This window comes from Podarcis tiliguerta, assembly GCF_965153285.1.
Source record: "Podarcis tiliguerta genome assembly, chromosome: 2".
Classification (NCBI taxonomy): Eukaryota; Metazoa; Chordata; class Lepidosauria; order Squamata; family Lacertidae; genus Podarcis; species Podarcis tiliguerta.
In genome coordinates this window covers 17,968,387-17,996,365 of record NC_139535.1, presented here as the reverse complement: position 1 = coordinate 17,996,365, position 27,979 = coordinate 17,968,387, and the positions used below count along the sequence as shown (strand labels likewise).

Sequence of the window (27,979 nt, the reverse complement as noted above, 5' to 3'; positions counted from 1 at the left end):
AGTTGGTGAAATCCGTCCGCAAAGTGACACGGCGCCGATAGGACGACGTTTGTCCCAGTCTCCTTTGGCTGGCGCAAGTGAGATCCACGGGGGAGAAGAAGAGACGAATGGGCCAGCCTTACAAAGCAAGACAAAAACCCACCTGATGAAAAGTCCTGATGCTACCCTAAAGATACCGAGAAATACTTCACTTTAAAGAAAACAACATCTCACAGGAGCACTGTGTTGATCACCATCCTGACTAAACTAAGAAGGGTTCTGAGCTGCAGAAGAATCCCTGCATCTCCGGAAAACCTTTGGGAGAAGAAACATCTTATTCTTAGGAATATAATAAAATGGGATTCTACCAGGATCTTTAGCTTGGATGTGGTTTCCTTTCCTTCCAATAAAGCAAGGTGTTTAGGGTTACCGCAGAAGACATTTAAGGGGCAACCATCTTTATCTGGGAAGTAGACAATGTAACACCAACTTTAAAAAAAGGGAATTTGGGCTGGGGGTCTTGGAAATTACAGGCTGTTTAATGAAACATCTCTCACAAGGAAAACTGGTCAAAAGTATTGTTAAGGATAAAATAACCCAGCATTTAGAAGAAAAAGCTTTGCTGAATTAGAACCAGCATGGCTTCTGCAAAGATATGTCCGGTCTCATAGCAATCTGGTTAATCTGAAATAAGAGCAGAGGCTCTTTTGTAGGCAGGGCCCAAAACATTTTGGCACCTGAGGTGAACCACAAAATGGTGCCCCCCACTCCCACCAGGGAAGAAGTGGGGAGATGGTATGTGTGCTTGCTGGCCTGGGCTTCCTTCAGTGGAAGCAGGTATGGAGCAGCTGGTTGGGTGCCAGGAATCACTGGGCTCGTGCAGCATCAAAAGACATGCCTCTTTTGATGCTGTGTTTGCCAGGAGATCTGCGGGGCACCACCACACCACAAGATGTGGATCTTCTCTAGCCATCCAACCAGGTGATTCACCCAGCAACCAAAGTGGCATCTCTTTTGGTGCCCTGCTGCCCCACAGCCCAACTGACTGGTGCGGCAGATGGAGATGCTAGGGGCCCAACAACACCTGCTTAAATTTGGTTTCAATCCTACCCACTGACCAGTGGAGCAAATGGGGAGTCACAATCTCCCCTGCTGGCATACAGGAGAGATGAGGATCAGAGATGCACATTATGACGTGTCAGAGTCTGATTGGATGCCCAGGCAGCACATTGTCCACCCAATAGGATAAGAGCAGGTCCCTCAGTTGAGCACCAGCCAGTGTATGTCAGCCAAGCTCAGAGCAATGGTAGCATCGTCAGGTGGAAGCTAGAACCAAAGGAGACGATCAGGACAATGGCTGCTGCTTGCAGAACAACGAGGAGGAGGACCCGCCTTCCCAAGAGAACGAAACAGACGACTCGGAAAGCCGCACATGGGAAGCTCCTGCCAAAGCAGAGGAAGCCAAATCTGAGCCAAGAGAAGCAGGGGCGGCAGAAGGTGGTAGACCAGGTGATGGCACCTGTAAAGCAGGATGTCAGGCATCCCTGCGATGAGTTCATCTCTAAAGTGTTGAGTCAGCTGCACCGCGACAGGGTGCCCATATCGACCAAGGCCAAAGGGAAGATGATCACCTTCATAAGGAGGTTCTACAACACTGTGTCCAACCACGCTAAGAGCAGCAAGAGAGCCCAGCGGACCTCCACCATCGGCTCCAGGGAACTACACAAAGCACTCAAGCGCGTGCTGCGCAAGAAACAAGTCATGGAGCTGGTGAAAACTGTCCGTAAAGTGGCACGGCGCCGTTAGGACATTTGTCCCAGTCTCCTTTGGCTGGCGCAAGCGAGATCTGCAGAGGAAACCTACAGAGCAAGAAACAAGAGAACCACCCACCTAATGAAAAGTCCTGATGCTACTCTAAAGAGACCGAGAAATTCTTCCCTTTAAAGGAAACATCTCATGCGAGTTACAGGGATCAACTACTCTCCATCCTGAATGAAGGGATCTGAGCTGCAGAAGAATCCTTGCATCTCCGGAAAACCTTTGGGAGAAGAAACATCTTATTCTTAGGAATATAATAAAATGGGATTCTACCAGGATCTTTAGCATGGATGTGGTTTCCTTTCCTTCCAATAAAGCAAGGTGTTTAGGGTTACTGCAGAAGACGTTTAAGGGGCAACCATCTTTATCTAAAGCAGGGATGGACAAACAGATGTGGTCCTCCAGGTGTTGGATCACAGCTCCCATTATCACTGAACATTGGGCCATGTTGTCTGGGGCTGATGAGCAAATGAGACCAAGGCTGGATCTAGAGATATTTAAAAACGTTACAGGAAAACGCGTTCTAAAGCTCATAATGTAAAATCCCATTTTGGCTGCTCTACAACGTCCCGCCTGGCGCCCCCCACCCAGCGCATGATGTCATGCATATGACAACATGTGACGCCAAGCACCCTCAGTGTGGGAGGGTTGGGTTATTCAGAGAAGCTGAGTACAGGTCTCTTAAACCGATTCTGTTATCTCTTCTGTCAAGGTCATGCTGACTATAAAAAGAAGGCCAGAAGGAGCCTGGGTTTCAGTTTCTTTTTCTCTCTCTTTTCCTTCTGGTGTGGTGTTCTGTACATAGTATGTGTACATAGTGTTAAGGTTTTCGACTTCTTATAAGTTATTGTAAGTTTAAGTCTGCTGCAACTGGATTTCTTATGGGCAGTGCCAATCCTGAATGTATTGGATTTGTGACCATTATGCTCATTTGCCTTCAGTAGCAGTAAAGCTCTGCTGGATGAAATATTAATTGGCTCTGGTCTATTTTTGGGAATCCATAGTTACTCTGCTAACTATACATTGGAGTTCTGCTCTGGATCAATATTGAGTAGAATTTCATGACAGTTCAGTATGTACAGTATACTGTACTGTGTACATATATCATATATCTATATGTATCATATATGTATTTTATGTATACACAGATATATATATTGTAAACGCTGTTGGTGCTGCCATATCGTGTGAAGCTTGTGGAGGCTGGTGGAAAGAAAAAGAGAGTAAAAACTCAAAATAATAGTAAAACGCTCGAACGAGGCCGCTGATTTTGGCCGCCGATCCGTTTTTGTTTCGGCTCCCGGTCTTCGTTTGACACTTAGATTTTGCATTTAAACAGGCGCGACTGCACCGCAACAAGCGCCTTCCGTTGCAACGAGCACAGTCGCCGTCGCATTGCAAACAAGTGCGTGCAACTGGGTGCGCCAGGAAAGATCGGCGAGGGAGGTGACTCTGTCGGAAGGAAAGTAATCCTATAATATTTTTTTAAGACAATTCGGATTAGAAAATCAGCCGCCGGATCTGCGGTGTTTTAATTCTGTGGTTTTCGGTGGGCATGGAACGATTCGACGCTGCCCGGGATTTAGCGCTCAGACTCTGTTAAGCGCGAGTGAGAGCATCCGAGGCGCTTCGCTGCGTTGTTTTCCCTCTTTCTCCCCAGCTGGAGGGCGATTCCTGTGCATTACTTACCCCTCTTTCCTTTCAAATGAAACGACTGCATTGTCTTAAGGAGCAGCAGCAGCCTGCCAAGCATTAGGGTGCTTTGTTCGCAGCATGTTTCTGTCAGTGTCAGGATGGCCGAGTGGTCTAAGGCGCCAGACTCAAGGCTCATATCCTTCCCAGGCTCTGGGTGTTCTGGTCTCCGAATGGAGGCGTGGGTTCAAATCCCACTTCTGACACATCCTTTTTTTTTTTTTTTTTAAATTATACATTTATTTCCCATAAAAACATACATAAAGCAAACATAAAGCCTACGCACCAAAGAGCTTAAAAATAAATTCCAGAAGAGAGAGAAAGAGAAAAACGTTTTCTCTTGTTTATGTTCAAGGTGGCTTTCATGTCCTGCTTTTGCTTTCAAGTTCCTTTTGCTACTTGGAGTGCATTTTGTGGAGTAGAGAATAAAGAAGGGGGGAAAGGGAAGGACGGCTTCTTTATTATATCTATATAACTATAGAAATCTTAAACCTTAGGACTGCAAAGCACCAACTCTTTCCAGACATTTTGGCTTTTAAACGAAAGACAACTGATAGTAGTTTTTCTTCTTGCCGCACTATAAACAGAACCTTCAATCTGCTGGTTTGTAACACAACGTGCAGAGAGCTTATTTTGAAAAAGATTTCCCAGATTCCATATGTTGGTAAAACATGCCTAGACTTGGAAAACTATATCCTAATTTACTAGACTGTATACTAGCTAGTGAAAAGCTTCGCCAGCCACTTCCCTGGTGGTCTAGTGGTTAGGATTCGGCGCTCTCACCGCCGCGGCCCGGGTTCGATTCCCGGTCAGGGAATGTGTTTTGCAAACAGTTTCAATTAGTCAAAACACCAGCATTAACTCAAAATAAAATATTTTTGAGAACACTTAGGAACCCGATCTTTTGCTTCGAGCAGCTGTACGCTGCATCTTTGCAGAACACAACTCCCTGTCCGAAACATCCCTCTATCCTTGGTGCCCGCAGCACTGAAACAACAAATCGAGCTGCTCTGCACTACTGCAGCTTTCTTCAACGCTGGACTCTGCTTTTATTTTAAATGGGTTGATGTTACGTAAAGTATTACACTGATTAGGACCTTTATTGCATTGCTCGTCCGTTCCTTCGTGCTTTATACTCTAACTTGGCACCAGGTGGCAGCCTAGCTTCTTTGGAACCAGGTGCTGCTGCGACAACACATATGGAGTAATTGACCAGCTAAAACAATACACACATCTCTTCTCTTTTATCACCTGCGAAGCTACAGGACTAAGGTAAAGGTAAAGGTAAAGGTACCCCTGCCCGTACGGGCCAGTCTTGACAGACTCTAGGGTTGTGTGCTCATCTCACTCTAGAGGCCGGGAGCCAGCGCTGTCCGAAGACACTTCCGGGTCACGTGGCCAGCGTGACGAAGCTGCTCTGGCGAGCCAGAGTCGCACACGGAAACACTGTTTACCTTCCCGCTGGTAAGCGGTCCCTATTTATCTACTTGCACCCGGGGGGTGCTTTCGAACTGCTAGGTTGGCAGGACTAGGTGGATTCATTTACAAACAATGATACTAGATGGAGTCGAGGAGGGGCAAGAGAGGAGAATCTCACCATTGAAGTTGGCTTCTGTCCAGAGATCTGCCTTCTCTATTATACCACCAACAGTGGCAAAGTCGGGACCAGGACTATCCCAGGACCATAGTCTTTAGATACAGTGGTACCTAGACTAGTTATCTCCTGCTTGGACTACTGCAATGCGCTCTACGTGGGGCTACCTTTGAAGATGACCTGGAAACTACAACTAATCGAGAATGCGGCAGCTAGACTGGTGACTGGGGGCAGCCGCCAAGACCACATAACACCGGTCTTGAAAGACCTACATTGGCTCCCAGTATGTTTCCGAGCACAATTCAAAGTGTTGGTGTTGACCTTTAACGCTCTAAACGGCCTCGGCCCAGTATACCTGAAGGAGCATCTCCACCCCCATTGTTCAGTCCGGACACTGAGATCCAGCTCCGAGGGCCTTCTGGCGGTTCCCTCATTGCAAGAAGCAAAGCTACAGGGAACCAGGCAGAGGGCCTTCTTGGTAGTGGCGCCCGCCCTGTGGAACGCCCTCCCAGCAGATGTCAAAGAGACAAACAACTACCAGACATTCAGAAGACATCTTAAGGCAGCCCTGTTCAGGGAAGTTTTTAATGTGTGACATTTTTGGTCTTTGTGGAAGCTGCCCAGAGTGGCTGGGGAAACCCAGCCAGATGGGTGGGGTACAAAAATTATTATTATTATTATTATTATTATTATTATTACCTCTGGTTGCGAACAGGATATGTTCCGAAGGCCCGCTCGCACCATGAAAAGAACGCAACCCGCAGCGGCGCGTCTGCACATGCGCGGGTTGCGATTTGCCGCTTCTGCGCATGACCTCATTTTGCATGTCTGGCAAAACCTGGAAGTAACCCTTTCCGGTACTTCTGGGTCGCTGTGGGACGTAACCTGAAAGAACGTAACATGAAGCTGATGTAGCATGAGGTATGACTGTACTCAGATTTACACTGTTTCGGTGCAGAAACTCAGGTTGTGATGATAAATCAGCTTTGGGGTGAATGGCCTCTACAGTCGTACACCTTGGATCCTGAATGCCTTGCGACTCAAACATTTTGGTTCCCGAACGCCACAAATCTGGAAGTGAGTGTTCTGGTTTGCAAATGTTCTTTGGAAACTGAACATCTGATGCAGCTTCCGATTGGCTGCGGGAAGTTCCTGCAGCCAATCGGAAGCCACGCCTCGGTTGTCAAACATTTTCTGAAGTCAAACGGACTTCCGGAAGGGATTCCGTTCGACAACCAAGGTACTACTGTATGTTTATTCCCACAAAACATGCCTAGGAATGATGAAGCCCGGCTGATTTTTTTTCTTAGCTGAAATCATGATTTCCGTGGTAAAAGTAGGAGGGCAAGGTGCAGTTAATACATAGCTGTCAATGTTTCCCTTTTTTAAAGGGAAATTCCCTTATTCTGAATAGGATTCCTCGCAAGAAAAGGGAAAAGTTGACAGCTATGAGTTAATATCTGCCAGAAGCCACTGTCAAAACTCACAACTAGATCATAGTAAGGGAGAGGTCATAGTCCGATTTAGGGTAACAATGGTTCCTCGGCTACACTGAAGCCAAAGGCACTTTCATTGTCATGCTATATTGTCTATATATGCCCATGCAGACAAAACTATGGTGACATTTGAAGGCTGGAGCTTAAGGAGAACAGAACAATGGCAGCCAAACAGCAAGGCAAAAAGAAAGCCAGGGTTCCCAAGAGGAAGAACGTCAACAAGAAGCACCAACAAGCGAGACGGAATTGGAAGAAGCTCCAGGCTCTAAAACATAAGAAGAAGAAGCCTCATTTGAAGCGTCAAGCCAAGAGGACCTCAGCCGCTAAGTCAGGGAGCAGCGGGCAGCCGCGGAAAATCTGTTCCTCAAAGCTCTTTGCTTCCAAAATTCTGCGGCAGTTGCCTAAGGTGCGCATGGAGGCCAAGGCCAGAGATTTGATAAAGACCTTGTTGGCGGACTTATACAATCACGTGGCGACCCAAGTAGAAGCCTTGAGCCAGAAAGAGGAGCAGGCCCCCATCAGTGGAGACGAAGTCCAAGCCGCCTTGAAGGAGGCCATGGAAAGGGAGTTGGCCAAGCACACGGCCGAACAGCCCACCGCCGTCCCCACCGAGTGTGCTTAGAGAACTATCCCTTCCCTTCTCCAGCGGCGGCAAGAAGGGAGAGGAGCAAAGGTTGCCCCGAGAAGATGCATAAAGTACTCCAGAGACTTAAAAAATATACTGCTGCCTTCATAAGTCCAAGAAATCCTGTCGTTTACCACTTTAGACATCTTATCGGACACTGGATGAAGTGAATTTCTATGGGAAAGACATGAAAGAGGTGGTTTTCAAAAAGAAAAGAACCACAATTCCAGTAAAGCAGGACTTTAGCAGCTTTTTTCAGTTCTTCCAATAAATCAGAATTTTAGCAGCTTTATTCAAGTGTATTTGTATCTTCTTCTCCTCCACCTCCTCTTCCTCCTCTATGGAACTGAGCTTGGGTTTGACATTATTAACTGTGAAGGCACGTGGTTGTTTTTATATGTTTTAAATCCTTCTAAAATGTTTGTAAAAGTTTTATGTCACTTATTTTTAATTTATTGTTATAACATTTTGTGTTTGCCTCACTGAGCATCTTTGGGAGGAAGGGCAGGGTATAAATTTAACAACAACAACAACAACCACCACCATTTATTATTTATACCCTGCTCATCTGGCTAGGTTTCCCCAGTCATTCTGGGCGACTCCCAACAAAAGATTACACAATATAATAAAATAATAATAATAATAATAATAATAATAATAATAATAATAATAATAAAAAAAAACACAAAACATTTCAATATTAATTACAAAAATATAAGCACGCTGATTATTTCTTCAAAAAGTGTTATTCTACATTACCCACTTTCTCCTACCATGCAGATCTATCCCTCAGGGCAATATTGCTACCAGGTTATCTTAGTGTACTCTTTGACTTATCATTGACAGGGCAAACTTGAGCCACACTTTTATAGCACCTTGCTCTTTCCCCAAAGAATCCTGGGAACTGAAGTTTGCTGTGGATTGCAGCTCTGCCAAGGGGTCTCCTCACAACTCTCAGCACCTTAAGAAACTATAGTTCCCTGCATTCTGTAGTCTCATAGGAGTAGGTGTTGAAGTAGCCATGTTTTAAGGCTAAGCCAAAATGGCTTCCAATTTTGGTGTGTGTGTAAAAACACTGTCTGGAAATAGCAACAGCGGCAGCAAAGAGGCACATCTTAGAGGCTGGAGGCCAGTGGCGTAGCGTGGGTTGTCAGCACCCGGGGCAAGGCAAGTAATTTGCGCCCCCTAACCCGTGGATTTGCGCCCCCTAACCCTAACCCCCAGATGTTGTGCCCAGTGCGGCTGGCCCCCCCTGCACCCCCCACACTACGCCACTGCTGTAGGCTGTTGCCCCAACCACCTCAGAATATTCTGAGAGGAATTCTGTGGTCAGGGCTGGTCCAGCCATGAGACAAGCAGGATACACAAAGACAGGAGATCCAATGTAGATCTTTATTTTCCCCTGGTTCCTGATGTAGATCTTCACCCACCCCTTCCTCCCTGGCAGCAGGGCTGAAGGAGAACACCATTTTGTGGTTCGCCCAGGGTTGTCACCTGCCCTGTAAAAAAACGGGATCGTCCAATTTTGAGGCCAAAGTGTTCCTTGCCTCGTTTCAACTTTGAACAGGACTCCTTTCCTGAAAAATAAAAAGGTTAATTAAAGCTTAATTAGAAGGTAATTGTAGAGAACAAGAAAGATAACAATGTGAGAATACAGTCATACCTCGGGTTACAGACGCTTCAGGTTGCGTTTTTTTTTGGTTACGGACGCGCTGAAACTGAGAAGTACAGTGGTGCCCCGCAGGACGAATGTCTCGCAAGATGGAAAACCCGCTAGACGAAAGGGTTTTCCGTTTTGGAGGTGCTTCGCAGGATGAATTTGCTATGGGCTTGCTTCGCAAGATGAAAATGCCTTGCGATTCCTGGGGTTTTTTTTCCGCTCCCCACCCCCTTTTTCTAAGGCGCTAAGCTGCTAATAGCCTTTTAGCAGCTAATCTGCTAATCCGCTAAGCCTTTAATAGCCGCTAATAGCCGCTAAACCGCTAACAGGGTTCCTTCGCAAGACGAAAAAACCGCTAGACGAAGAGACTCGCGGAACGGATTCTTTCCGTCTTGCGAGGCACCACTGTACTGGAACGGGTTACTTCTGGGTTTTGGTGCAAGCACAGAAGCAGTAAATCACTCTTTGCACATGCGCAAAAGCGCCAAATCTCAACCCGCACATGCACAGATGCAGCACTGGGGGTTTCGAATGTGCATCCCCCACGGATCACGTTTGTAACCCGAGTGCCCACTGTATACTACTATATATAAGCAGCAGAATGTAATACGTGGTTTAACAAACCAGAAACGGAAATGGAGGGAAGCCAAGGGGGAGAGGGGAATTTACAAAACGATTGTTTGGTTAAGTTGAACAATGTATGATATATGTATGAAAACTAATAAAAACTGATTTAAAAAGAAGAAAGGTTCCTCCTTTGCACGCCCACCCGAAAGTGCTTGCCTTGCATAGCTTAGTTGTCTAGGTGCCTAGGATTTTGAGCCCGCCCTCCAAAGCCGGCTGACATATGCTCCAGGTGAGCCAACAGAGCTCGCTGGCCCTTTCTACCGCCTGCAAAAAATGAAAGATAAGGAAATAAAACTGGGTGTCATCAGCATACCAAGGACCAGGACTTTCCCCCCAGCTGAAACTCACTGGAACTCAGTTCCGGCACATCTCAGGTGGGCGCCATTGCCCTTATAAGAGAACAAGGGAGGTGTTCATGGTGAGTCCTGCACTTAATCATTCTATTGCATTACATTACATTGCATGAAGGAGCATCTCCACCCCCATCGTTCAGCCCGGACACTGAGGTCCAGCGCCGAGGGCCTTCTGGCAGTTCCCTCACTGCAAGAAGTGAGGTTACAGGGAACCAGGCAGAGGGCCTTCTCGGTAGTGGCACCTACGCTGTGGAATGCCTTCCCATCAGATGTCAAGGAAATAAATTATTATTATTATTATTATTATTATTATTATTATTATTACAGTGGACCCTTGGGTTACGTTACCTTCGGGTAGCGTAACTTTTGGGTGCGAATGCCACAAACGAGGAAGTGTATATTTATGGGTTTTGCCGCTTGCGCAGAAATGGCGCCTCACGATGCAGACTTTTTGGGGTATGTAAGGACCCCCAGAACAATTAGTTCATATCCGGCGGGTCCGCTGTACAGTGGTACCTCGGGTTAAGAACTTAATTCGTTCTGGAGGTCCGGTCTTAACCTGAAACTTTTCTTAACCTGAAGCACCACTTTACTTAATGGTGCCTCCCACCGCCGCCGTGCGATTTCTGCTCTCATCCTGAAGCAAAGTTCTTAATCCGAGGTACTATTTCTGGGTTAGCGGAGTCCGCAACCTGAAGCGTCTGTAACCTGATGTGTCTGTAAACTGAGATACCACTGTATTATTGTTGTTTAGTCGTTTCGTCGTGTCTGACTCTTCGTGACCCCCTGGACCAGAGCACGCCAGGCACTCCTGTCTTCCACTGCCTCCCGCCGTTTGGTCAAACTCATGCTGGTAGCTTCGAGAACACTGTCCAGCTATCTCGTCCTCTGTTGTCCCCTTCTCTTTGTGCCCTCCATCTTTCCCAGCATCAGGGTCTTTTCCAGGGAGTCTTCTCTTCTCATGAGGTGGCCAAAGTATTGGAGCCTCAGCTTCACGATCGGTCCTTCCAGTGAGCCCTCAGGGCTGATTTCCTTCAGAATGGATCGGTTTGATCTTCTTGCAGTCCATGGGACTCTCAAGAGTCTCCCCCAACACCATAATTCAAAAGCATCAATTCTTCGGCGATCAGCCTTCTTTATGGTCCAGCTCTCACTTCCATACATCACTACTGGGAAAACCATAGCTTTAACTATACGGACCTTTGTTGGCAAGGTGATGTCTCTGCTTTTTAAGATGCTGTCTAGGTTTGTCTTCGCTTTTCTCTCAAGAAGCAGGCATCTTTTAATTTTGTGGCTGCTGTCACCATCTGCAGTGATAATGGAGCACAAGAGAGTAAAATTTCTCACTGCCTCCATTTCCCCCCCTTCTATTTGCCAGGAGGTGATGGGCCCAGTGGCCATGATCTTCGTTTTTTTGATGTTGAGCTTCAGACCATATTTTGCGCTCTCCTCTTTCACCCTCATTAAAAGGTTCTTTAATTCCTCCTCACTTTCTGCCATCAAGGTTGTGTCATCTGCATATCTGAGGTTGTTGATATTTCTTCCAGCAATCTTAATTCCGGCTTGGGATTCTTCCAGCCCAGACTTCTGCAGTATTATTACTGTATTACAGTAATACTACACTGTATTATTATCGCTTGCCAATTCCTTCGTGCATTTTCATAAAGATTTATACTCTAACTTGGCACCAGGTGGCAGCCTAGCATATGCCATCTTTGGAACCAGGTACTGCTGGACATCCAGAGAAAGAGCAGGTATGTGTGTTTGTTGTTCTGCTTCATTCCCAAAAGGAGGAAGGAAAAAACTGCACAACAGCTACACTGCAGCTTGACATGGAAGTTCTATTGGCAGACATGGGGTGAACTGATGGAGAAAATCGTGCTTTACAGGGGGGGATGATGTGCACCTCAGTGATGAGCTCACATGGAGTACCTGACCAGATAAAACGTGCAAATCTCATATATTTGATAATCTGCAAAGCTACAGGACTAGATGGATTCATTGACATGTTGTTGTTGTTTAGTCGTTTAGTCGTGTCCGACTCTTCGTGACCCCATGGACCAGAGCACACCAGGCACTCCTGTCTTCCACTGCCTCCCACAGTTTGGTCAAACTCATGCTGGTAGTTTCGAGAACACTGTCCAACCATCTCGTTCTCTGTCGTCCCCTTCTCCTTGTGCCCTCCATCTTTCCTAACATCAGGGTCTTTTCTAGGGAGTCTTCTCTTCTCATGAGGTGGCCAAAGTATTGGAGCCTCAGCTTCAGGATCTGTCCTTCCAGTGAGCACTCAGGGCTGATTTCCTTCAGAATGGAGAGGTTTGATCTTCTTGCAGTCCATGGGACTCTCAAGAGTCTCCTCCAGCACCATAATTCAAAAGCAAACAAATAATAATATTAATTGGAGTCAAGAAGGGGCAAGAGAGGAGAACATTTCTAAAGAACTGTCTCAAGGTGATTTGTGCATAAAATAATTGAAAACAGCCTGCATGATGATGAAGAGAGGAAGTTCAACAACATCAGGAGGCGCATACGTTCTCCATCTCTGTACTAAAATCTGTATTTCTTCCCCTATGGACAGATTCCTGAAATATATTCCGAACCAGCGTTGAAAGAAAATATTGCACACGCATGATACTCAATTTTTCGCCATAACTTTGAAAATTCACATTTCAATGCCTGTGTCGGTGAACTGGCCCCCTGTTTAAAAAGTTTGAGGACCCCTGGTGTAGAACAATGGTTCTCAAAGGGTGTGGCAAATGTGGTGGGAAGATTCAAGGACAATCAAAGAAACATTCAGACATTTCAGTGGAGTAGAGAAGACCCATTCAATTTGACACCAGTAGCAGGCCCAAGCAAAAGAAAGTTTGTCGACAATGTGTGGATAGCTCTGAATCTTGGTTTCACATGGACTGGAGATTGAAATGTCCTTCGACCTTTGTGTTTGATGTGTAGTGAGATGCTTTCCAATTCCAATGTGGCCCCAGATGGGAAGAAAATACACCTGTTGTCAAAACATGGAAATCTGGCAAACAAGACTGTTCAATATTTTGAAAGGCTTTCGGAGCAGCAGAAATGACAAGAATCATACTTCTTTTAAAAAACAACCCCACACAAGTAAAATTCTCAGAAAAGATGCAGTTTATATCTTACCAAGTGGCTGAAGTGATTGCTCAGCAGAAAACTCCCCACGTACAATAGCTGAAATATTGATTAAGCCCACCAGCGGCTTGACTGTGAACAATTCGTTTGATGCTGATGCTGAGTGACATATTTTGGAAATTCCTTTGCCTGGTGATACAGGGATTTTCAACTCTGACAAATACAAAAGATCAGAAAAAAGAAAGGCTTCTTTGTGTTGATAAGGAAATGACAGTTTGTCTCAGATTATATTTATAAATGAGATTACCCTGCAAAACCAAGCTCACATCTTTCTTTGAGTTTGTATACATACGTAAGAGGCTTGTTTGTAATTATATTTTGGGAAGGATTCATGTATAGTTTGGGAACAATGCAGTTGCATTGCTTTATACTTTCTGGATTTCCTGTGGCTATTATAAAGTACTTGTGTTCCATGTCACAACAACAACAACAACAACAACAACAACAACAACAACAACAACTTATTATTTATACCCCGCCCATCTGGCTGGGCTTCTCCAGCCACTTTAGGCGGCGTCCAACAAAATATTAAAATACAGTAATGCATCAAATATTAAAAGCTTCCCTAAACAGGGCTGCTTTCAGATGTCTTCTAAAAGTCTGGTAGTTGTTGTTCTCTTTGACATCTGGCGGGAGAGTGTTCCACAAGGTGGGTGCCACTACCAAGAAGGCCCTCTGACTGGTTCCCTGTAACTTGGCTTCCTGCAGCGAGGGAACTGCCAGAAGGCCCTCAGCACTGGACCTCAGTGTCTGGGTAGAATGATGGGGGTGGACGTGCTCCTTCAGATATATTGGACCGATGCCGTTTAGGGCTTTAAAGGTCAGCACCAACACTTCAAATTGTGCTCGGAGACGTACTGGGAGCCAATGTAGGTCTTCCAAGACTGGTGTTATGTGGTCTTGGCGGCCGCCCCCTGTCACCAGTCTAGCTGCCGCATTCTGGATTAGTTGTAGTTTCCGGGTCACCTTCAAAGGTAACCCCACGCAGAGCGCATTGCAATAGTCCAAGCGGGAGATAGCTAGAGCATGCACCATTCTGGTGAGGCAATCTGTGTGGGCAGATAGGGTCTCAGCCTACGTACCAGATGGAGCTGGTAAACAGCTGCCCTGGACACAGAATTGACCTGCACCTCCATGGACAGCTGCAAATCCAAAATGACTCCCAGGCTGTGCACCTAGTCTTTCAGGGGCAAAGTTACCCCATTCAGGACCAGGGAGTCCTCCACACCTGCCCGCCTCCTGTCCCCCCAAAACAGTACTTCTGTCTTGTCAGGATTCAACCTCAATCTGTTAGCCGCCATCCATCCTCCAACCGCCTCCAGACGCTCACACAGGACCTTCAATGCCTTCACTGGCTCTGATTTGAAAGAGAGGTAGAACATTGCTAGGAGTTGTTTGTTTTCGTTTCCCCATGTACAGTGGTACCTCTGGATGCAAACAGGATCCATTCCGGAGCCCCGTTTGTATCCTGAAGTGAACGCAACCTGCGTCTGTGAGTCTGCACATGCGTGGGTTGCGATTTGCCGCTTCTGTGCATGCGCGAGTGGCGAAACCCAGAAGTAACGCACCCCATTACTTCCGGGTTGCCACGGAGCGCAACCTGAAAATGCTCAACCTGAAGCTACTTCAACCTGAGGTATGACTGTATTTCTAATCGATAAAAAAATTCAGGGGCGCAAGTTTTTATTCTGAAAGTGTGGTTCCCAAGAAAAAGGTTTGAGGATCCTTGGTGTAGAACAGGCACCCCCAAACTCGGCCCTCCAGATGTTTTGGGACCACAACTCCCATCATCCCTAGCTAACAGGACCAGTGGTCAGGGATGATGGGAATTGTAGTCCCAAAAACATCTGGAGGGCCAAGTTTGGGGGTGCCTGGTGTAGAAAGTAAACTTTCCCGCCTTGGCAACTGGCAGTGGCAGAAGGAGCAGTGCAGTGAGAGGAAGGCATGGCGCCCACCCGCTGAGAGGGGAAAAAAATGATGACAAAAAGCTCTGCTTAGATGTGTGATAGCAAGGAATAGGTCATAGTCACATTCAGGGTAACAATGGTTCCTTGGCTACACTGAAGCCAGAGGTGCCCAATCAGCACTCTCCACATAACACATTCATTTGCATGCCATTGTCTATAAATGCCCATGCTGACAAAAAATTTGAAGGCAGGAGCTTGAGGAGGAAACAAAGAAACAATGGCAGCTAAACAGCAAGTCAAAAAGAAAGCCAAGGTTTCAAAGAAGAAGAACAACGTGCGCAAGAAGCACCCACAACCTAAACGGAATCAGAAGAATCCGAAGAGGCTCCAGGCTCGAAAACAAAAGAAGAAGCAGCCTAATTTGAAGCGTCAAGTCAAGAGGACCTCAGGCACGAAGTCAGGGAGCAGCGGGCAGCCGCGAAAGATCTGCTCCTCAAAGCTCTTTGCCTCCAAAATTCTGCGCCAGCTGCCCAAGGTGCGCATGGAGGCCAAGGCCAAGAATCTGATGAAGACCTTGTTGGCAGACTTGTACAACCACGTGGCGACCCAGGTACAGGCCATGAGCCAACAAGAGGAGCAGAACCCCATCAGCGGCGACGAAGTCCAAGCCGCCTTGAAGGAGGCCATGGAAAGGGAGTTGGCCAAGCACACGGCCGAACAGCCCACCGCCATCCCCACTGAGTGCACTTAGGGAACCATCTCTCCCCTTCTCCAGCAGCGGCAAGAAGGGACAGGACCAAAGGTTGCCCTAAGAAGATCCATATAATACCCAAGAGACTTTAAAAATATATTGCTGCCTTCATAAGTCCAAGAAATCCTGTCGTTTACCACTTTAGACATCATCGGACACCGGATGGAGAGGATTGCTATTATGGGGGAAAACCGTGAAAGAAGTGGCTTTCAAAAAGAAAAGAACCACAATTCCAGTAAAGCAGGATTTTAGCAGCTTTTTCACTTCTTCCAATAAATCAGGATTTTTGCAGCTTTATTCCAGTCTAATTGTGTCTTCTTCTGCTTCTCTGGAACTGAGCTTGGGTTTGGGTGATGAATACAAATCCAGTTATATAAAATGCTGTTTAGGAAAAGTATTGACTGTGTCATACTAATCAGTAATCAGATGACTGATTAAAAAAAATATCCAAGCGATATTGAAAAAATGCGGGGGAGGTAAAATTTACAGAAAAAAACAATCTTAATATACTTTTTCTTTGCTTCGAGCAGCTGTGCGTTGTTGCAGTTTAATAAGTAAAAAAATTACTGAATATTTACAATTTAACGTACTGTGTTGCAGGGAAGCACCTGTTAGAACTTTAATTGTTTTTTGCCATATTTTAGTGTTGGATATTCACTTATCACTTAATATTATTTGTTTTAAAAGCCACCAAGTAAATGTTGGAAATGAAACAACCCAAAGGGTCATGTTTTCATATGTGGTAGACTTGTAAAAATGCAGCAGGCTTTTGGGGAATGATTCACAATGAATTGAAAAAGATGTTGAAAGCAGTCATCCCCCCAAAACCTGAAGCGTTGAACCCTGAAGGTTGGGATACAAATTCAGTGAAATGAAGCAGCAGCAGCAATAACAAACATTCACCTTATGTCAGACGGTTTGCTAACCCAAGTGCATTTATAGTGTTCCAGACTTGGCATTGAACATGGGTTTGTGCTGAAAGAATGACTGTGCTATAGATAACAACTTCTGAGTGTGGCTACTGCTATCCTCCAGAGAAGAAGAAGAAGAAGAAGAAGAAGAAGAAGAAGAAGAAGAAGAAGAAGAAGAAGAAGAAGAAGAAGAAGAGTTTGGATTTGATATCCCGCTTTATCACTCCCCTTCAGGAGTCTCAAAGCGGCTAACATTCTCTTTTCCCTTCCTCCCCCACAACAAACACTCTGTGAGGTGAGTGAGGCTGAGAGACTTCAGAGAAGTGTGACTAGCCCAAGGTCACCCAGCTGCTGCAGGTGGAGGAGCAGAGACGCGAACCCGGTTCCCTGGACTACGAGCCTACCACTCTTAACCACTACACCACACTGGCTCTCCAGAGGGTGATCCTGTATATCTTTCAAAAGAATGAGTTCTAAAAATAAACATTGGACTCCATCTTTTTTAAAGGCAAAAAGGGACTTGTACATATCAGGAATAGCTTGTGCAATAATGACTTAGAACCACTTTTTTCTCTCGTTTTTAACTTAGACCCATTTTAAGGTGATTTTTTTTTCTATTTTGCAGGGAAGCTAGTAACACTACTTAGAAGATACTGTGTGCCAGTATCCATACTCAGCAGAGTTACATCTCAACACAGCTCCTTCCTTGGAAGCGTCCTCGGGGTTGAAGGTACACACAGTGGGCAATAAACACTCATGGATGCCATAAAGATTCAATCACGTGTAGAGGTTTACCTGACAGGCATAAAAGCATATTGGTAGCAAATTTATACAGACATTCACCACTGCCATGGTCAAGGCACGCTTAGAGTCTAACAAGAGTCCAAGACTCTCGCTCTCCTGCTCTCACCACAAGACGCAAGCAAGAGACTCACAACAAGTTACATCAAGTTACACAGAACCACTGTTATCAGTACTTCCTGTCACACTGCACATGCCCAAAGAACAGTTCCCACAGAAAACATCCTTGCATAGACAAGATAGTCTAGCCTTCTGCTGCTTTTTGAAACTTCTCTGCTCTTCTCTCTTTCTGGAACAAATGATTCTTCTCTCTCTCACACACAGAATATCCAACAGTTGCAATATCTGAAGAAGTGTGCATGCACATGAAAGCTCATTCCAATAACAAACTTAGTTGCTCTCTGAGGTGCTACTGGAAGGAATGTTTTTTTTTATTTAATCCAAGGCATGTTGTTTAAGGGAGAAGAAGGTGACTTTCAAATTGAGCTGGACTTAACTTCTGAAGAAACATCATTTAGGTCTCGGTGTTAGAAGTATGACTGGTTTGCAAGAGGATCTATAGCACCATGCCAAGACTTTCGCACATAGAGTGGTACCTCGGGTTAAGAACTTAATTTGTTCCGGAGGTCCGTTCTTAACCTGAAACTGTTCTTAGCCTGAGGTACCACTTTAGCTAAGGGGGCCTCCTGCTGCCACCACAGCGCAATTTCTGTTCTCATCCTGAAGCAAAGATCTTAACCCAAGGTACTATTTCTGGGTTAGCGGAGTCTGTAACCTAAAGTGTCTGTAACCTGAAGCGTCTGTAACCCGAGGTACCACTGTATTCTGAAAATCTGGAATGAATCAATGCATCAGTTAATTGTACCAAGGTGTGCCTGCACAGGTGCTGAATGCAACAGGTGAGCAACCACTGGCTTGTTCTCCGCAGCTGCCATTGAACCAGGCCAAACTCAGCTCCATAGCCCAGTGGTGGAGCCGTGGTGGCTGCAGAACCCGGCCATACTAGGCTCTCTTGCTCCACATCCCTTCCACTTGAAGCCTTCACAGCACTCCCTGACAGTTTTTTTGTTTGTTGCCCTCCTATCCTGCTGCCCACTGTGTGTGTGTCCCCACCGCCTCCCAGATCCAGGCATTTCAGTGACAAATCTCTTTACACAGGCATTTGGGAAAGAGTGTGAAGTCTGGCGTGCTTATTACTGTGCTGTGCTGCTGCTAAACTGTTTGAATGTTTAATTTTAATTAACATTTATACAGTGGTACCTCGGTTTTCGAACGTCTCGGAAGTCGAACGTTTCAATTTTCGAACGCCGAAAACCCGGAAGTAAATGCTTTGGTTTTCGAACAAGCCTCAGAAGTCGAACATGCTACACGTCTTCTGCTGAGTGCAAGATCTGGAGACCTAGCTGTCGGCTGTTGAGTCTCAGTTTTGGAACGTTTTGGAACTAGAAACGGTCTTCCGGAACGGATTACGTTCGAAAATTGAGGTACCACTGTATTTAGTTTTTTTGCCATTTGTACACTGCCCTGCGGCGTGAAGGGCAGTCTAAATTACTGCTACTGCTACTACTAATTTAAAAAAATACTTTACTATTGTTGCACTATTTATTGTTGAATTTCTGTACCACTGTTTCCAGGGGACTTTACAAATTTCACATGGGATCTCACATCTCAAAACTTTATGTTCTAAGTGCCCCAATGTCTCAGATTCATATTAAGGGTTGCCCACTTTTCAACCAGAATCTTGTTCACGAACCTACAGGCACTCTTCTTATAATAGTAGGCAGGGAAAACCTTTCATGGGATAAATGTGATCCTCTGCCAAAATTAAAGTAGTGTTTAAAGGCACAGTAGTCCTGACTGGTGTGTGTGGGGGGGGATGGTATATCTTCCAAAGACCTGTTTAACTTAGAACACTGTCATTGACAGAATCAGTTAGGGATTTATGAAATTTTCTCAACAGGGACTGGAGACACCCACCCATCCCTGGTTTCAAAGCCTGTTTTGATGTAGAGAGAAAAATCACTTTCTGGGCATGGTAGCCTGGTTTAAGGATTGCGGCAGCAACACCTGAAGGGCCAGATGCCATCGTGCTCTTCAGAAAGTCAACAAACAGCGGCAGACTCCGACCTCATAACTGGATAGCAGCAGGTCATAGTCATATTCAGTAGTAGGTCATAGTCATATTCAGCATAACAATGGTTGCCTGGCTACTGTGCAGGTAGAGAGAGCCAATCAGCACCCTCCATGTAGCTCCTTCATTTGCATACTGTTGTCTATAACTGACCATGTTGCCAAAGGTGTGGTGACATTTGAAGGCAGGGGCTCGAAGCTTCAGAACAGAAGTCAACAGAACAGAACAGAAAAATGGCTGCAAAACAACAAGCGAAAAGGAAGGCTGGGGCTTTGAAGAGAAAGAAGCTCCAGAAGAAATATCAGCACATCAGAAAAAACAAACTCCAGGACCGTAAACAGAGAAAGTTCCCATCTTGCCTTGAGCATGGGGTCAAGGAGCCACTTGCCAGAAATACTATGAGCAGTAAGGTGGTGAGAATCTGTTCCCCTAAGCTGTTTACGTCCAAGATGGTGAGAGAGGTGCTAAAGGCATACATTGAGGTCAAAGCCAAGGGCATGGTTAAAAACTTGCTAACGGATGTGTACAACCACGTGGCAACGGAAATAGATCGCTTGAGCCAGAAGAGCCCGTCTGCTACCATCAGCTGCACTGATGTCCAAACGGCCTTGAAGGAGGCTGTAGTAAAGGAGTTGGTGAACCACACGTCTGAGCCCCTCAGGAACGAATGTGCTTAGAGAAACACCCCTCCCCTTCTCCAACAGGGCCAAGAAGGGAGAGGACCCAAACCTGCCCTGAAAAAAGATCCTTAAAACTTGAGAAACCTTTAAAAGACTTTGCTGCCTGAATGTGTCTTAAGAAATCCTGTAATCTAAGATACCAGCTTCACCTCAACAATCTTCATTGCTTGCAACACCTGTTCCATTTATGGGGATGTCATGAAAGACCATGGGAAAGGAAGCTAAATTTGGACTACAGACTACACATGCCCAAGAGATTTTCCATCGCCATCAGCCAGAATCAGCAGAGTTCAGTGAGGAAGAACATAAATCAAAATATATGAGAGAATTGTTTGTGAGCTGGTTTCTGAAAGAAAAGAAACACCGTATATTGTTCGTCCAATAAATCAGGATTTTTAGCAGCCTTATTCACTGAAGTGTGTGTGTGTTGTTTTTAATCTGGGACATTGTCTTGCTGGTTACTGACTGCAAACCTAGTTACACAAAATACTGAAATGTACAAAGGTGTCAGGGTCGTCATATGAAGCAGGAATAAATGGAAGTTCAAGAAATGCCTTGAAAATTGTGCAGATCTGATGTGTGAAAACCTTAACAACCCTATCCCCTCACAAAACGTTAAGGAGAATTCAGAGAAAGCCAATGGGTAGCATTCAACTAATTTTTACTCTTGAAACATGACTAAGATTCATTAATTGCAGTTGGCCCGAGTAAAACTTAATTAAATGCCACCCACTATTAGCTGCCACTGGCCTTTCACATTGCTGCTAGTTATGTAGGAGGTGCTATACAAAACCAAAAAAATGGCAAAGTGGCTATTCAGAGAATACACAAAAAATGGAGGTTTAATTTCTTTTTTAAATGGTTATAAAGCTGGCCACTTTCAGGAGGTAAGATTTAACTTCCTAACTGCTTTGCGTCACTCAAGCTCATCTTTGGAATTTTGAAGAATGTGTAATAATCAAATCTTTATGATGTCATTTGGGCCTTTGTTCCAGTCAGTGGCCACCTGCAGATCTGAGAAGCCTAGATGATGCTGGAATACAAACACATTTTTAGAAGCAATCAGCACGAGGACCCGACTGAATACTCTTGAGTTCATTTTCCCACACAAATTATTAAAACGCTCCTGCTCATCTTGTTTGACTGGAAAGCACAGCCCAAAGCCCTGATGAATTTGCAACTTTTAAGATCATCAGTCCTGTGTAGAAAGTGTCTTGAAAGACTACGCACCTGTTCCAGAATGATCTCTGTCATTAATAACTTGTGTAGCTTAATTCCACTTAAAACCATACATAATAATCACATTTATCATACTTAAGTGCTTTTATCAGCTGCCAGTGTGGGTGACTGCCAGATAAAACCCAGAGCAACCAAAATCCACAATGCTTTACCTTTTCAGAACTAATACTGGTTCCTGGAAATGTTTCTCACGGTTTAGGGCTGCTCTGACTTTGACAAATAGAAATAATATAGCTGGTTTGCTTTTTTTTTTTTTTAAAGGAACGGAATATGGAAGAAGGGGTGGCATTTCTAGAAGATCTGTCCAAAAGAGCTTTCTGTTAAATAGTGGGTAGACATAGCAGACGACGCAGTGATTTCTCAAAAGAAGCTCTTTATTTGTAAGCTGAACAGAACTGAACAGCAACAGCTCAGCCAGCCTGCTTTTATAGGCAGCCGGCTGTCAACATTGTAGCAACAGCAGCCAAGGGTTTGCCACCTAAAGTAACTGACGTGGACCTGAGTGAAAACTATATACACGATACTGCTGGTGGCCAGGGTGAGAACTTCAATACATAACACTTTCCTTCCAGCATGTTGGTGGTAGTTCAGTTTGAGCCCCTTTGGAAACATTAAGAGCTGATTTTCTGAACACTTTTCAATTGGTTCTGCTGCAGCTTTAAGAGGATTTGCACCCAGCAAACTTTGCCAACCTGGGGCTACCTGGAGAGAGTTGGTGAAAGTTGCCCTTCAGCAACCAGGAAGCACTTGCAAATTGTTGCGCACAAAGAATCTTTGAATGGCACTGCAATAGGGGCTGTTGGGAAAGTTGGCTTCTGTCCAGAGATCTGCCTGTTCTGTATTCTACCGCCAACAGTGGCAAAATAGGGAGCAGAACCATAGCTGTCAACTTTTCCCTTTTTTAAATAGGATTCCTCGCAAGAAAAGGGAAAAGTTGACAGCTATGAGCAGAAGGACTATCCCAGGACCATAGTCTTTAGATACTCAGATTACACGCACACTGTTTTGGTGCAGAAACTCAGGTTGTGATGATAAATCAGGTTTGGGGCTAATGGCATATATGTTTATTCCCACAAAACATGCATGGGATGATGAAACCTGGGTGTTGTTTTGTTTTGTTATATGAAAACTGATTTCTGTGGTATAATTAGAAGTGTGAGGTGCAGTTAATATCTGCCAGAAGCCACTGTCAAAACTCACAACTAGATCATAGTAAGCGTAGGTCATAGTCCTGTTCAGGGTAACAATGGTTACTCAGATACAGTGAAGCCAGGGGCACCTTCATTGCCATGCTATTGCCTATAAATGCCCATGCTGACAAAAATATGGTGACATTTGAAGGCCGGAGCTTAAGGAGAGCAGAACAATGGCAGCCAAACAGCAAGGCAAAAAGAAAGCCAGGGTTCCAAAAAGGAAGAACGTCAACAAGAAGCACCAACAAGTGAGACAGAATTGGAAGAAGCTCCAGGCTCAAAAACATAAGAAGAAGCAGCCTCATTTGAAGCGTCAAGCCAAGAGGATCTCAGCCGCTAAGTCAAGGAGCAGTGGGCAGCCACGAAAGATCTGTTCCTCAAAGCTCTTTGCTTCCAAAATTCTGCGACAGATGCCCAAGGTGCGTATGGAGGCCAAGGCCAGGAATCTGATGAAGACCTTGTTGGCAGACTTATACAGTCACGTGGCGACTCAAGTAGAGGCCTTGAGGCAGAAAGCGGAGCAGGCCCAGGCCCTCGTCAGCTGCAACAATGTCCAAACTGCCTTGAAGGAGGCCATGGAGAAGGAGTTGACCAAGCATATGGCTGAACAGCCCACCGCCATCACCACCACTTAGAGAAGCATCTCTCCTCTTCTCCAGCGGCGGCAAGAAAGGAGAGGAGCAAAGGTTGCCCTGAGAAGATCCATATAATACCCAAGAGACTTAAAAAATATATTGCCGCCTTCATAAGTCCAAGAAATCCTGTCATTTACCACTTTAGACATCTCATTGGACACCAAACAGAGAGAATTGCTATGGAAAAGACACGAAAGAGGTGGCTTTCAAAAAGAACCACAATTCCAGTAAAGCAGGATTTTATTAGGTTTATTCATTTCTTCCAATAAAGCAGAATTTTAGCGGTTTTCAAGTGTTGTGTCTTCTATTCCCTGGAACTGAGCTTTGGTTCTGGTGATGGCTACAAATCTAGTTATATAGAATGCTGATTAAGAAACGTATCCACTGTGTGATACTTAATAACAATCAGATGACTTATTAAAAAACCCCGTAATACTATAAAAATGTGGGGAAGGTAAGATTTACAGAAATGAATTTGAATTCCAAATTTAAGACATAAAACAATGCAACTCACAATACTGAAAATAAAATAATTACCACAATATACAGCAGTGCCTTGGTTTTCGAATGTAATCCGTTCCAGAAGACCGGAATGTTCCGGAAGACTGGAATGTTAGAAAACTGAGGTGCAAAATGAATAGGCATTGGAATGCCTATTCATTCCAATAGGTTTACTATTGATTGATGATAACCTCATTTATATTTTTGTTGTAAATTGCAAGTGAATCACAGCAGACAAATGCTATCAAGCAGACAAGCAAATGCATACATTTGCTGAATATATAGCTGTCATGGTTCATCTTGTTCACAGTCATGTCCTTCTTGCTTGATACTTTAAATGTAAGTGAGATGAGTATATTCCTTCCAACTGGTTGATATGGAGGATCTCAAACCTCAACGCAGCACCAATTCTCACCAAAGCTCAATTCTCGCTGCCCTAGTAGCATCCATAAATAATGTCCTCTTCTCTTTCGGCAGATCTTGACCTCAAATACCTAACAGGAAGGTTTCTGGTTGTTTAACAAATATTATTTTCAACATTTTTTTCAATTCATTGTATATCATTTCCCAATATATTTCTACGTTTTTACACTCCCACCATATATGATAAAAAGTAACTTCAGCCTCACACCTCCAACACTCCTTCTAACAGAAGATACATTTTGAATTATTTTGTTGTTGTTGTTTGTCTTGTCTTTTTCTTTATTTTTTCTTTGCTTTCCCTTTTTGTTTTCTTTTCCTTTCTGTTTATAGATGTTGAGATGTATGATTTCTAACTTTTAATTCTTTTCCTGCACTTGACAGAACGGACAGTGAAATCCCGTGCGAACTTTCCCGGGGAGTGAGTTCCATTGAACTCGATGATCCTTACTTCCGAGTAGACATGCATAGCTCAATATGAAGCTTAAAATCTGCAAATGCAGGTCTTCCCAACCTGATCAAGCATCCTGTGGCAACTCAAAAGCTCGCACGGAGTAACTTCAAGAGCAAATTGCCTTTAAAAGAAGAAACGATTTTAGAACGTCTCCTTCCTCTCGGGAGTTCTGCACTGAATCTGAGAAGGAAGGCTGCTGAGGCTTCTCTGCCTCTGCAAAAGATCGGCATAAAACGCAAAGGAAATGCGGATGCAGGCACGTAGACCCGTGAATTAGCATACTGCTAATTAGGATTCAGCTAGGGAAACACAGAAGCGTCAGTGTCAGGATGGCCGAGTGGTCTAAGGCGCCAGACTCAAGGTTGATTCCTTCCCCTAGCTTGGGTGTTCTGGTCTCCAATAGGAGGCGTGGGTTCAAATCCCACTTCTGACACATCCTTTTTTTAAAAAAGTTTTTTTTTTTGTTTTGTTCCCCCTCATCCCCCCCTCTCTCCGTTATGGTGGAAAAACCCTCTGTGAAGCCTGAAACATTTATCTTTGTCACTTTCCGCACAGGATCTTAACAGCGATCCCACTGAGCAGGCTCTGAACTTCCGAGCTCACACGCGCCTGCCTGCGAGTCATTTCCGTCCTCGTGTCACCTGCTGGCTCGCGCTTTGGCGAGGCGGCTTAGGGGCAAAGGTGAGGTGGGGTGGGGGTGGGGAGAGAGGGGACTGCAGCGCTTTCTTTCGCCCGCGGAAGAGTGTGCGATCGCGTCCATGCGTTGCATTTTTTTTAAGCGGACACAGAGGTCCCCGGGGAAAAGCCATGCAAGCTTCTTCCTGGGTACTGCCTGCAGCAAAGAATTGCCTTGCTTTGCAAAAAGACAGACAGACAGACGATCGATGTTAAGAAATGAGTTTTCTTGTACCTTTCTGAGCTTGCAGAAAAGTCTCCATCACAGTTTTCTCACCTTTATATCACTGCATTTTGTACGTTTTCCAATTCTAATTACACTCATTACAAAATGGCCCAAAATCTAAATAAATATAGAAAGGTAGAATATCTCTCATTACAAGTCTCCAGACAACCCTGCTAGTGAGGTTACTTGCTTACAGTAATACAGTGGTACCTCAGGTTAAGTACTTAATTCGTTCCGGAGGTCCGTTCTTAACCTGAAACTGTTCTTGACCTGAAGCACCACTTTAGCTAATGGGGCCTCCTGCTGCCACTGTGCCGCCAGAGCACGATTTCTGTTCTCATCCTGAAGCAAAGTTCTTAACCTGAAGCACTATTTCTGGGTTAGCGGTGTCTGTAACCTGAAGTGTATGTAACCTGAAGCGTATGTAACCTGAGGTACCACTGTATTTCAAATATCGTATAAATTTACTCCAGTCCTTTTGGAATACTTGATTGTGCTGGTTTCAGATTTTTCCTGTCAGCTTTGCCAGTTCTGCAAAGACCATCATCTTCATCTGCCACTCTTCTTTCATAGCATAGCACAGAATCATAGCACTGTAGAGTTGGAAGGGACCCTGAGGATCATCTAGTCCAACCCCCTGCAACGCAGGAATATGCAGCTGGTCCATACAGGGATCGAACCTGCAACCTTGGAGTTATCAGCACCATGGTCTAACCAACTGAGCTATCGTTGGTACTTCTTCTTGGTACCAACGATACCAAGCTATCGTTGGTACTTCTCCATTTTTGGGCTAAAAATGCCGCAGTTGTTGCATACATAAACAGTACTTTATCTCCTGTTGGTGTCTCTTCACCAACTATCCTCAATAGAAAGGCTTCTGGGTTTTTTAACAAAGGTATTTTTATACATTTTCTTTAACTCATTATATTGTCAGTACGCCTTTCAACCAATGTGCAGTGATTGGGCTCAATTAACTGGTTCTGCCCTGACCCTGTTCCAGGTCAAAGGCCTGGAAACGATCCCTTATGAGGAATGGCTAAGGGAGCTGGGCATGTTTAGCCTGGAGAAGAGGAGGTTAAGGGGTGATATGATAGCCATGTTCAAATATATAAAAGGATGTCACATAGAGGAGGGAGAAAGGTTGTTTTCTGCTGCTCCAGAGAAGCGGACACGGAGCAATGGATCCAAACTACAAGAAAGAAGATTCCACCTAAACATTAGGAAGAACTTCCTGACAGTAAGAGCGGTTCGACAGTGGAATTTGCTGCCAAGGAGTGTGGTGGAGTCTCCTTCTTTGGAGGTCTTTAAGCAGAGGCTTGACAACCATATGTCAGGAGTGCTCTGATGGTGTTTCCTGCTTGGCAGGGGGTTGGACTCGATGGCCCTTGTGGTCTCTTCCAACTCTATGATTCTATTACTTCTGGGTTGCTGCGGAGCGTAACCCGAAAACGCTCAACCTGAAGCACATTTAACCCAAGGTATGACTGTACAGTGGTACCTCAGGTTAAGTACTTAATTCGTTCTGGAGGTCTGTTCTTAACCTGAAATGGTTCTTAACCCGAAGTACCGCTGTACTGGCTTGCATGAGTGTTACCTCTCCCACTCAGCCCTCTAGTCACTACATAGATAAGACTCTCTGGACACAGAGTCAGGCAATCAGTCAGGAGCGGAAGAATAGAAGAGCAGTTTCCGGCCCCTCCTTTCTCAAAACATCAGATCAGGAGATTCTGGCAATGGGAGGGGTGAAAATATCAACATATGTACCATTTCCCAGAAAGCCTTTACCTCTTTAAAAGTCCACCACAAGTTGTAAAAGATACCTCCCTTCACAATTTTCTTTCCTCGCTGCCATCCACCAACAGGGGATGACAGCAGTTCTAAGATTCTCCAAGCTTGAGGGATCTGTTGTTCTTTTTATTACTTATCAGTGACCCACCAGCTGGAGCTAGGTGCACGAGAAAGAAGCTTATAGTTGAATAGTTTTGAGCCCAGGTATTTGTTCTGAGTGCCAGAATTGAAGCGAGCTCCCAATTCTTCTCTGCAAAATCCACCCCCTCCTTTCTTTATGTCAGCAGTATAATGCCAGCAGTATAATTGTTGTTGTTATAATCCTTGCCAATCTACTAAAATTACCCAGAGATCTGTCATGAGATCCTGATTTACCTTTTGCCCATCCCATCTAGCAGACGCAGCTGTGACTCAAGTTCAGCTCCTGAATATGCCTATTTCATTTTTTTAAAAAAGGCATAAAGAGAGGAGGTGAATGAGAGGAATCTCAGTGTATGCTGCCTATGTGAGAGTGATGGCTGTAGCTCTGCTCAAAAGCAACTCCACCCTTCAGAAATTATTCCGGGGGGCTCTGGACACCCTGGATGCCTCCAGACTGTCAGTGTTTTATGAGAGGGATTCAAGTAAAAACAGAATAATTTTGGCCTTATGTGCTTAAAATGGG

General features: G+C 44.9%; 3 protein-coding genes across 3 annotated transcripts in view; 2 read left to right on the top strand and 1 right to left on the bottom strand.

The window, feature by feature from the left end:
* Positions 1-27,979, bottom strand: part of LOC310670490 (E3 ubiquitin-protein ligase TRIM7-like) — a 329,122-nt gene that overhangs the window by 8,048 nt on the left and 293,095 nt on the right. The gene's annotated exons all lie outside the window — the stretch shown is intronic.
* LOC310670956 (uncharacterized protein) lies at positions 15,137-15,958 on the top strand. Its single transcript, XM_083426841.1, has one exon. It carries the CDS (start codon positions 15,188-15,190, stop codon positions 15,659-15,661), a length of 474 nt encoding a protein of 157 aa, XP_083282967.1. The 5' UTR covers positions 15,137-15,187; the 3' UTR covers positions 15,662-15,958.
* LOC310671006 (uncharacterized protein) lies at positions 19,658-20,591 on the top strand. Its single transcript, XM_083426902.1, has one exon. It carries the CDS (start codon positions 19,738-19,740, stop codon positions 20,179-20,181), a length of 444 nt encoding a protein of 147 aa, XP_083283028.1. The 5' UTR covers positions 19,658-19,737; the 3' UTR covers positions 20,182-20,591.